This window comes from Nerophis ophidion, linkage group LG06, assembly GCF_033978795.1.
Source record: "Nerophis ophidion isolate RoL-2023_Sa linkage group LG06, RoL_Noph_v1.0, whole genome shotgun sequence".
Classification (NCBI taxonomy): domain Eukaryota; kingdom Metazoa; phylum Chordata; class Actinopteri; order Syngnathiformes; family Syngnathidae; genus Nerophis; species Nerophis ophidion.
This window is the reverse complement of record NC_084616.1, coordinates 78,146,743-78,157,690: the sequence shown is the minus strand read 5'-3', so window position 1 is coordinate 78,157,690 and position 10,948 is coordinate 78,146,743. Positions and strand designations below refer to the sequence as shown.

Below are 10,948 nucleotides of genomic sequence, written 5' to 3'. Positions count from 1 at the left end.
CTTCCAAAGGAGCATTAAAGGAACTGTAAATAAACTTTGTTGTAAAAAAAAAAAAAAAAAAGAAGCCATGAATGACAAGCATGTAAGGTACCACATCATTATCACTTTATTCTATTCTTCCTTATTTTTTTGCATACAAAATAGCAGAATATCAGTTTTGAACTTTTTACTGTATGTCTCATACATGGTCCTATAGCTGCTTGTGGAAATATATTACTACATAATATAGAGATCAACACAGAGGCAAATACAAAGACCACAATATATTATTGCTGTAATAAACGTAGTGTGTTTTCTCACTAAAATAAATGCATAGCAGAGATACAAGGAGGCATTAAGTACAAAAATATAGCTGGATAAAAAGCTTATTAATTCATAAAAAGAGTGCTTCATCTTTGGTTAAGTACATTTTTTGGCCGCCGTGTGACTTGCACACACAAGCATGTGGGAAAAAGTCACTAAAAGATCTGTACAATAACACTGTTCGCCTTTCCTCATGTCCTCAGTTTCACTTACATTCCTTTTAAGTAAGAGCGACACTCCAAGTCCCTAAAATACTTTCAAAGCACCTCCTGCACACACACTTTATTAAAAGAATGTAACATGCGCTCACTAGACTCCGTTTGTTGTCATGAAGTGAGTGGGGAGATAAACAGGATTGTCGTCAGAGCTTTGACTTAAGTACAGTCTGTGGTGGAAACACACTTCCTGCATGTGCGCTGAGAAAGGAACAACTAGATATATAACAGGTCTTTGGTCTCGTTTACTGTCGGTTATGATGAGTAAATATAGTTTGTGATGCTACAAATGCACTAACCAAGCTGGTTATGATCATCTCTGGCAAGTGGTACCACAAAGCTGCTTCACTTCCATCTGTGGGGTTCTCCAAAATGTGTAAAAATGAGAGATGAGGAGAAAGAAGGACAACTTAGCAAAATGATCCAATTGGAAATGTTAGACCGTATTTTTCGGACTATAAGTCGCAGGTTTTTTAATAGTATGGCTGGGGGTGTGACTTACACCCAGGAATGACTTATGTGTGAAATTATTAACACATTACCGTAAAATATAAAATAATATTATTTAGCTCATTCACATAAGAGACTAGACCAGTGGTTCTTAACCTGGGTTCGGTGAGTCGGCCTCAGGGGTTCAGCGGAGGTCAAAACACACCCGACTCATCGTGTAAATACAAACTTCTCCCTATCGGCGTATTACGGATACGACAACAGCTGAATGATTTGCAGGTGTGTTATTTGTTGTGAGTTTATGCACTGTGTTGGTTTACTTGTCTGAACAAGGTGATGTTCATGCACGGTTCATTTTGTGCACCAGTAAAAAAAACATGGTAACACTTAAGTATGGGGAGCATATTCACCATTAATTAGTTGCTTATTAACATGCAAATTAGTACAATATTGGCTCTTAACTAGTCATTATTAAGTACTTATTAATTAATGCCTTACTCAGCATGGCCTTATTATAATCCTAACCCTCTAACCCTGACCCTAACCAAATAACTCTGAATTAAGTCTTTGTTACTTAGAATATGTTCCCCTAGTGTCCAAATAACTCTGAATTAAGTCTTTGTTACTTAGAATATGTTCCCCTAGTGTCCAAATAACTCGAAATTAAGTCTTTGTTACTTAGAATATGTTCCCCTAGTGTCCAAATAACTCTGAATTAAGTCTTTGTTACTTAGAATATGTTCCCCTAGTGTCCAAATAACTCTGAATTAAGTCTTTGTTACTTAGAATATGTTCCCCTAGTGTCCAAATAACTCAAAATTAAGTCTTTGTTACTTAGAATATGTTCCCCTAGTGTCCAAATAACTCTAAATTAAGTCTTTGTTACTTAGAATATGTTCCCCTAGTGTTCAAATAACTCTGAATTAAGTCTTTGTTACTTAGAATATGTTCCCCTAGTGTCCAAATAACTCTAAATTAAGTCTTTGTTACTTAGAATATGTTCCCCTAGTTTCCAAATAACTCGAAATTAAGTCTTTGTTACTTAGAATATGTTCCCCTAGTGTTCAAATAACTAAGTCTTTGTTACTTAGAACATGTTCCCCTAGTGTCCAAATAACTCGAAATTAAATCTTTGTTACTTAGAATATGTTCCCCTAGTGTCCAAATAACTCGAAACTAAGTCTTTGTTACTTAGAATATGTTCCCCTAGTGTTCAAATAACTAAGTCTTTGTTACTTAGAACATGTTCCCCTAGTGTCCAAATAACTCGAAATTAAATCTTTGTTACTTAGAATATGTTCCCCTAGTTTCCAAATAACTCTGAATTAAGTCTTTGTTACTTAGAATATGTTCCCCTAGTGTCCAAATAACTCTAAATTAAGTCTTTGTTACTTAGAATATGTTCCCCTAGTGTCCAAATAACTCTGAATTAAGTCTTTGTTACTTAGAATATGTTCCCCTAGTGTCCAAATAACTCTGAATTAAGTCTTTGTTACTTAGAATATGTTCCCCTAGTGTCCAAATAACTCGAAATTAAGTCTTTGTTACTTAGAATATGTTCCCCTAGTGTTCAAATAACTCGAAATTAAATCTTTGTTACTTAGAATATGTTCCCCTAGTTTCCAAATAACTCTGAATTAAGTCTTTGTTACTTAGAATATGTTCCCCTAGTGTCCAAATAACTCTAAATTAAGTCTTTGTTACTTAGAATATGTTCCCCTAGTGTCCAAATAACTCTGAATTAAGTCTTTGTTACTTAGAATATGTTCCCCTAGTGTCCAAATAACTCGAAATTAAGTCTTTGTTACTTAGAATATGTTCCCCTAGTGTCCAAAACACTCGAAATTAAGTCTTTGTTACTTAGAATATGTTCCCCTAGTGTCCAAATAACTCGAAATTAAGTCTTTGTTACTTAGAATATTTTCCCCTAGTGTCCAAATAACTCAAAATTAAGTCTTTGTTACTTAGAATATGTTCCCCTAGTGTCCAAATAACTCTAAATTAAGTCTTTGTTACTTAGAATATTTTCCCCTAGTGTCCAAATAACTCTGAATTAAGTCTTTGTTACTTAGAATATGTTCCCCTAGTGTCCAAATAACTCGAAATTAAGTTTTTGTTACTTAGAATATGTTCCCCTAATGTCCAAATAACTCTGAATTAAGTCTTTGTTACTTAGAATATGTTCACCTAGTGTCCAAATAACTCTAAATTAAGTCTTTTTACTTAGAATATGTTCCCCTTGTGTCCAAATAACTCTGAATTAAGTCTTTGTTACTTAGAATATGTTCCCCTAGTGTCCAAATGACTCTGAATTAAGTCTTTGTTACTTAGAATATGTTCCCCTAGTGTCCAAATAACTCTGAATTAAGTCTTTGTTACTTAGAATATGTTCCCCTAGTGTCCAAATAACTCTGAATTAAGTCTTTGTTACTTAGAATATGTTCCCCTAGTTTCCAAATAACTCTAAATTAAGTCTTTGTTACTTAGAATATGTTCCCCATACTAAAGTGTTACCAAAAACATATAACTTTGTCTTGTCACTAAAGAAGGGTTCGGTGAATGCGCATATGAAACTGGTGGGGTTCGGTACCTCCAACAAGGTTAAGAACCATTAGACTAGACGTATAAGATTTCATGGGATTTATGGATTAGAAGTGACAGATAGTTTGGTAAAGGTATAGCATGTTCTATATGTTATAGTTATTTGAATGACTCTTACCATAATATGTTAGGTTAACATAGCAGGCACCTTCTCAGTTGCTTATTTATGCCTCATATAACCTACACTTATTCAGCCTTTGTTCACTATTCTTTATTTATTTTAAATTGCCTTTCAAATGTCTATTCTTGGTATGTTTTATCAAAAAAAAATTCCCCAAAAAATGCGACTTATACTCCAGTGCGACTTATATGTTTTTTCCTTCTTTATTATGCATTTTGGCCGGTGCGACTTATACTCCGAAAAATACGGTAGTTGTCACATATTTTACAATTTAACATTTACATTATTTCCCACAGAAATTGTGAAATTGCAAACAGTCAAAATGTCCTTAAGAAAGCACCTTTATAAAGAGAAAAGGCAGATTTTTTTTGTTTGGAATTAAAAACGATATTCGACTCTTATCTTAAACTCACATATTGTATGTCACTTTTAATAACATTCCCGACTGTCAGACAAGTGTAAAAAGAAATTAACCATATTCCGATACTTAAAAACTAATAACAAAACATACCTCCCTTTGTATTAGGGCTGGGCAATATATCGATATAAACGATATAGAAAAAGACTATCGTAATATTCGAGTATACATTCTCTCGCAGTTGCTTTTAGCTGCGGGCATTACACTACAGGCGTTTCTCACTCTCTTGTCTCTCCTTTACACAGAGACGTAAAACAAGCCCACCTTCTCACATACGTCACATACTGTCGCGCATGTAGCGTCATACACTCTCGCCGAGCAGAGAGGTAGCAGCATGGCTAACGTTAGCTGAGGCAGGTCGTGCAAGCGGAGCTTGTGACAATACAAGAGAGAGAAGGTGCGAAACTGATCACAAATGGAGGAAGAAAACAATTAATGCCCCAAAAAAACAGCAGGGGGTCCATCATCTGGCGGTGGTTTGGCTTCAAGCGGGAAGATATTCAGCAGACAACAGCAATATGCAAAGTATGCAGCAGAAGTGTTGCTACCAAAGGGAGCAGCACTAATAATTTGTTCTTTCATTTAAAAACTCACCTGCGAGAGAATGAAGAGTATTTAATAAATACAGTTTTGGTCAATTGACTTAGTTGTGATTTCCCTCTCTGCATGAAAGTTTAAAAGTAGCATATATTAATGCAGTATGAAGAAGAATGTTTGAATGTAGACACATAGAATCATCATACTGCATCAAGTGTTCATTCAAGGCCAAAGCAAAATATCGTGATACATATCGTATATCGCAATATGGCATAAAAATATCGCTATATTAATAAAAGCCAATATCGCCCAGCCCTATTTTGTATATTATTCTTCTTTTCTTGAGCTGTCAAGTGCTTTTGTGAAATTTAAAGATATATCTAGAGGTTCACACTCTATCCTGTAGCCAAGTATTGTCGGACTAAACATGTATTATTGACTTGATCCTTTGAACTCAATCTGCACTACAGCAGCAGGTTGTCATCTCCATGCTCCGTGTTACCATGGCGACGTAATCAGAGAAGCAGCTTTGTGATACAGGCCCAGCAGACCATGACGTGGATTGTTTAAAGATGTAAGGATCCTATTATTGGGTCTTGAAAACGGTCCCATCAGCTGATCTACCGGCGCTGCGACAACATGACCTTGTTGATGAAGTTGACGATGGCCGCGGCCGGTTGTTCGGGGTCCAGCTCGGCGAACAGGTGACACACGTTCTCCGCCGTGCTGCCCGGCTTCTTGGCCACGAAACCAAAAACTCTTGAGCGAGAATGGGAGGTAGGGAAGAATATTAGCACGAAGATTAACATAGCACTATGTTACATTATTATTTCTACTTATGAATATTTTTGCCAGGCATACAGTCTTGATGGCATGCAACTGCTATACAGACACATGTGTGCATCATCATAGCTCATCATTTTTATTATTACTATTATCTACCATGCGCCATCATACCAGTCAACAAACAACAGCACTTACTTAACAGTGGTGTTGTCTGTGTTAGTCCACCTATTCAAACGAGAAAGAAAGAGCAGGCTCAGGCAGCTGCAGCCAGCATGCTCACACACACACACACACACACACACACACACACACACACTCACACACTCATCGTGCAGCTCATAAATGGAACATACACAAGCAACCATGCCAGGATCACAGCAACAGATGCAGCCATGTGATCCAGGATGCTGAGTTTAGGTTAGTTAAAGTTTCAACAATGTTTAGTGTGGTCTACTGACTGTACCTCCTGTCCTTGGGGTCGAGGCTGCTGAAGGTCACACTGTTCACTGGGTAATGTCTGCGGAAGAAGACCCTAGAAGAAGATGTGTGATGGCAACGTGCATTAGACCTTAATCAACTCACATGATCAAAGTAAGTCAATCAATCAATCAATATTTACTCATATAGCCCTAAATCACTAGTGTCTCAAAGGGCTGCACAAACCACTACGACATCCTCGGTAGGCCCACATAAGGGCAAGGAAAACTCACACCCAGTGGGACATTGGTGACAATGATGACTATGAGAACCTTGGAGAGGAGGAAAGCAATGGATGTCGAGCGGGTCTAACATGATACTGTGAAAGTTCAATCCATAATGGATCCAACACAGCCGCGAGAGTCCAGTCCAAAGCGGATCCAACACAGCAGCGAGAGTCCCATATTTCCTTGAATTGCTGCCGGGCATATAGTATGCGCCTGCCTTGAATTACTGCCGGGTCAAACTCGCTTCGCAAAAGATTTAGTGTATACTTAGTATTACCGCCGGGTCAAACTCGTCACGTCACGAGTGACACTTCCCGTCATCATTTTCAAAATAGAGGAGGCTGATTTCAATACTGGTAATTTGAAATCGCATATAGGGAAGAAGATTAAGAGCTATTCAGTAGGATGTAAGGTCCAAGCTATTGAATATGCTAAAAAGAACAGTAAGCAGCTATGTTTTATTAATATACCGTAGCTGCGTGTGTCAAATATGAGTCATTAAATGACTCCTGCCTCCTGGTGGTAGAGGGCGCTAGTGATCCTTCTTGCTACTACTCGGCTGCAGAAGAAGTGACAATGAGTGACGTGATATGTGCTGGGACGGATATGACGCGGGGGGGTGCACAATGGACCGTTTAGGATGTAACACTCCTATGCTGGCTATGTAAACAACCGGGCTGAAATAAAGCACGTTCCAGTCATAAATACCCAGTGTATTATTTATACAATAACACTTCATGGTGGCAGCGGTGGGATAAAGAGATCACCCAAGGAGCAGAACGAGAGGGGGAGTTGTCCGAGGATAATTATGTCGTCGCCCGCACTTGAGGAGCCGAGCTAACTTATAGCAGTTTTCTAAACTGGACTTTCAATGGAAGCAGGAGGTAATAAAGGAAGATCTCCATCGAGACAGAGAGACTTTTAAAACTGAAGAAAGATAAGGAAGACTTCTACAAACAAGTTATCGATGCTTTTGATCAGAAGGAGCTGGCATGGACTTCATTTATAAGTAAAGGTAAGACCATAATAACGTTTTTTTTTTTTTTTTTTTATTAAATGGGCTTTTCATGATGGTATCCTTACATCACACTCATTTTTTTTACTGCATGCCTTTGGTAAGTGCAGGAGTTAGAAGAGGTTTTGAAATAATTAGCGCATGCTTACTTTTACCTCATGCCTTTGGTAAGCGCAGGAGTGAGAAGAGGTTTTAAATTAATTAGCGCCCCGGCGGCAATTCAAGGAAATACGGTAATAATGTACAGTGGAACCTTATTTGTGAACTTTCAGATTGAGTCAAATATACCTGTGTGTGCGAACCATGTCTCTGTGTACGAGCGCTCCATTCAGTGATTTATTTGACATGCCTGCCAGGCACAACTCAGGGCTCATCGTACCAGAGTCTGGGCCTTGTCTGCCTGCCTACTCACTTCTCAGTTTTTCAGTGTGTGTACTAAGGCTAGGTCATTATATGATCGTGATCGCGATTAATTTTGAGTTCTATCACGGTGATCAGCTGTAAGCAAAACTTTGAACACATTGAAAATAATAAGAGACTTATTATACTCTAAAAAATAGAGATGTCCAATAATGGCTTTCTTGCCAATATCCCGATATAGTCCAACTCTTAATTACCGATACCAATATAAAGTCGTGGAATTAAAATATTATTATGCCTAATTTAGTTGTGATGCCCCGCTGGACGCATTAAACAATGTAACAAAGTTTTCTAAAATAAATCAACTGAAGTTATGAAAAAAAATGCCAACATGGCACTGCCATATTTATTATTGAAGTCACAAAGTTCATTATTTTTTTTTAACATGCCTCAAAATAGCAGCTTGGAATTTGGGACATGCTCTCCCTGAGAGACCATGAGGAGGTTGAGGTGGGCGGGGTTGAGGAGGGGTAGCAGGGGTGTATATTGTAGCATTCCTGAAGAGTTAGTGCTGCAAGGGCTTCTGGGTATTTGTTCTGTTGTGTTACGGTGCTGATGTTCTCCCGAAATGTGTTTTGTCATTTTTGTTTGGTGTGGGTTCACCGTGTGGCGCATATTCGTAGCAGTGTTAAAGTTGTTTAAACGGCCACCCTCAGTGTGACCTGTATGGCTGTTGACCAAGTATGCCTTGCATTCACTTGTGGGTGTGAAAAGCCGTAGGTATTATGTGATTGGGCCGGCACGCAAAGGAAGAGCATGTCCCAAATTCCAAGCTGCTATTTTGAGGCATGTTCAAAAAAATAATGCACTTTGTGACTTCAATAATAAATATGGCAGTGTCATGTTGGCATTTTATATCATAACTTGAGTTGATTTATTTTAGAAAACTTTGTTACATTGTTTAATGCATCCAGCCGGGCATCACAACTAAATTAGGCATAATAATGTGTTGATTCCATGACTTTATATTGGTATCGGTAATTAAGAGTTGGACAATATCGGGATATCGGCAAAAAAGCCATTATTGGACATCTCTTATTTTCAGAGTATAATAAGTCTCTTGTTCTTTTTAATAACATTTTTATTCTGAAGATAACCAATAATAAAATAACTCTTACCATCAATGTGACTTCTTGAACAGGTGCGGTAGTAACGGATGGATGGATTAAAATGCATGAGAATGTTTTAGATTTTGAGCGTTATTTTTAACACTGTGATTACCAGCGGAATTATTCATTACTTATCGTGTTAAGCAATGTCAGCTAAGATTTATCTGAGAGCCAGATGCAGTCATCAAAAGAGCCACATCTGGCTTGAGAACCATAGGTTCCCTACCCCTGCTTTAGGAAGTACAAAAATCCTAAAAACCTTACATTTCGGCATGATGTTACTCCTCAAAATATTGGCTGTATTTATATTTCTTGGGATAAATTGCCAACCGTACACTAGTAGTTTTACATGTAATGACTGCCAAAACTGAATAATATGTACGATCTATTCAAAGGTGATATTTGGTACCTGCGCTGGCTGTCCGTCAGCGTGATGCCCTGCGACGTCACCTTGAACTGGACTACGGTGGCGGCGGGACGAGGGCCGCGGCCCAGTGTCGCATCGGTTGCCTTGGCGATGGCCTGAGGGCCGGTCAGAGACTCCGTTTCCACAGAGTTCAGGTAGAGGACGTTGCAGGCTGAGGATTAAGGACGAGTCGGTCAAATGAAGAACCAGACGGCATCCCTCTCCCCTGTAATCACAATTCTAGAGCATGCAGAGTGCACTCACCTGCTCCTTGCTTGAGGAGGTCAGCGGCGGTGCTGATGTTGCTCACCGGCTGAAGCTCCTGCACGTCTCCTATCAGATCTGACAACATGGACTTGATGTCAGAAACAAGGTGCATACACTTAACAATTCACGAGTTAGACTTTTGAAGCCTGCTGACCTTTCTCGAGGATCTTCAGTGCACAGGGCAGAGAGATGGGTGTGATGGAGTGCTGATAGACTAATGCGGACAGACTCCCTACAAATGCACAGAAACAATCACGTCACATGCTAGTTGTAGCTTGGATGTTTACACCTAAATTGTAAAGAGCTCATTTGACAATCTTTGAAAAAAAAAAAAATTTCCCTACTTTAAAAACTTTTTTTTTTTTTTTTTAATCATAATTTGGTGTACAGGTGAAAATTAGAAAAGGAAAACAATGACCACATGGTCTTTAGTTGACAAGTAAATTAAACAACATATATATATTAGGGGTGGGCAAATTAACACGTTAATTACGAGTTAACTCATCAATCTATTAAGGCCGACAATTATTTTATCGCACATTTGCGTATATTGTTTACATGCTTTTATTTTGTTAACGCCTTTTCTTAACAAGATGGCGTGGAGGGGCTCTTGGTAAAGATGGAACATTTGGCAAAAATACCGGACAATTCTGCAAATGTCCTGGCTGGCTTACAGCGTGGTCACTCCGGGATCACTTACGACCGCCAGACAATCCTGGATGTGGATAGATCGGGCCGTTTTGGACTGAATGAGGCGTGCTTGCTAGAGCGGCTAGCTAGCATGGGAATACTTTGCCGGCTACATCCAGCGGCCTGTGAAGCAGCGGAGTATATGTGTTGTCTGTCTATTTATGAATAATGCAGACCAGGAGTGTTGGCTGACTTCTTAACGTTTGCTTTCAGAGCGTGCATATCACAACATACAAGATGCCGTCATGGCGACACAACCTATACATGCTCCTCACTCCTGTTGCATGCTGGGTAGGGTAGTTCTTTTTTCCCCTGGCTCATAACATCACAATATAGTACCATGTATATGATGCCTTCAGTTGATCAAAGCACCAAGCAAACAATCAGAAAATTCCCATCATATCAATTCCTAGATATGGTCATAATTATTTTAAGTGCACTACGCAGAATAAACACAACATTATTAATATTGCTACTACGGATAATTTGATCCAAAATTCCCTAAAACAGCCCACTACCTATAATATAGGTTTTTTAAACATAAGATCCCTGATAAAAAAATTTTTCCTGCTGTTACCTCAGAAATTGCCTGTTCAGATGTTATGATTGTGGCTCAGAGATTTGTATGTAGATTATATTTATTTTCCATAACAAACAGGATAACTTAAATACCATGGCAGTGGCAATAAGCTTAAATGTTTGTATTTACATTTTTGGAGTTGATTTTCATCAAATATGCTATTTAACTGCTACTGTTTAACAAGGACTGATTTAAATTGTGTTTGCACAACAAATGTTTTGGCGCTTTTGTTCATGTGGGAGAATATTCCAATAAAGGTGCACTACACACTACTTTTGAATTCATTATTGGGCTTTGTGTATACAATGCAGTTAATCACGATTAAT

The 10,948-nt window shown here is 38.4% G+C and overlaps 1 protein-coding gene across 5 annotated transcripts in view; it reads right to left on the bottom strand.

Annotated features, from left to right (window-relative positions):
* Window positions 1–83: 83 nt before the first annotated feature.
* The window catches only part of tns2a (tensin 2a), a 164,882-nt gene continuing 154,017 nt past the window's right edge, over window positions 84–10,948 (bottom strand). For 4 of the 5 annotated variants that reach the window (XM_061904901.1, XM_061904904.1, XM_061904902.1 and 1 more), the window contains 6 exons: window positions 9,507–9,584; window positions 9,350–9,427; window positions 9,089–9,257; window positions 5,895–5,963; window positions 5,627–5,656; window positions 84–5,404 (listed from right to left, as the gene is read on the bottom strand). In XM_061904901.1, coding sequence (XP_061760885.1) covers window positions 5,266–5,404; window positions 5,627–5,656; window positions 5,895–5,963; window positions 9,089–9,257; window positions 9,350–9,427; window positions 9,507–9,584 — 563 coding nt within the window. In that variant the 3' untranslated portion in view covers window positions 84–5,265. The remainder of the gene's footprint in view (window positions 5,405–5,626; window positions 5,657–5,894; window positions 5,964–9,088; window positions 9,258–9,349; window positions 9,428–9,506; window positions 9,585–10,948) is intronic. The other variant, XM_061904903.1, reaches the window with a different exon arrangement.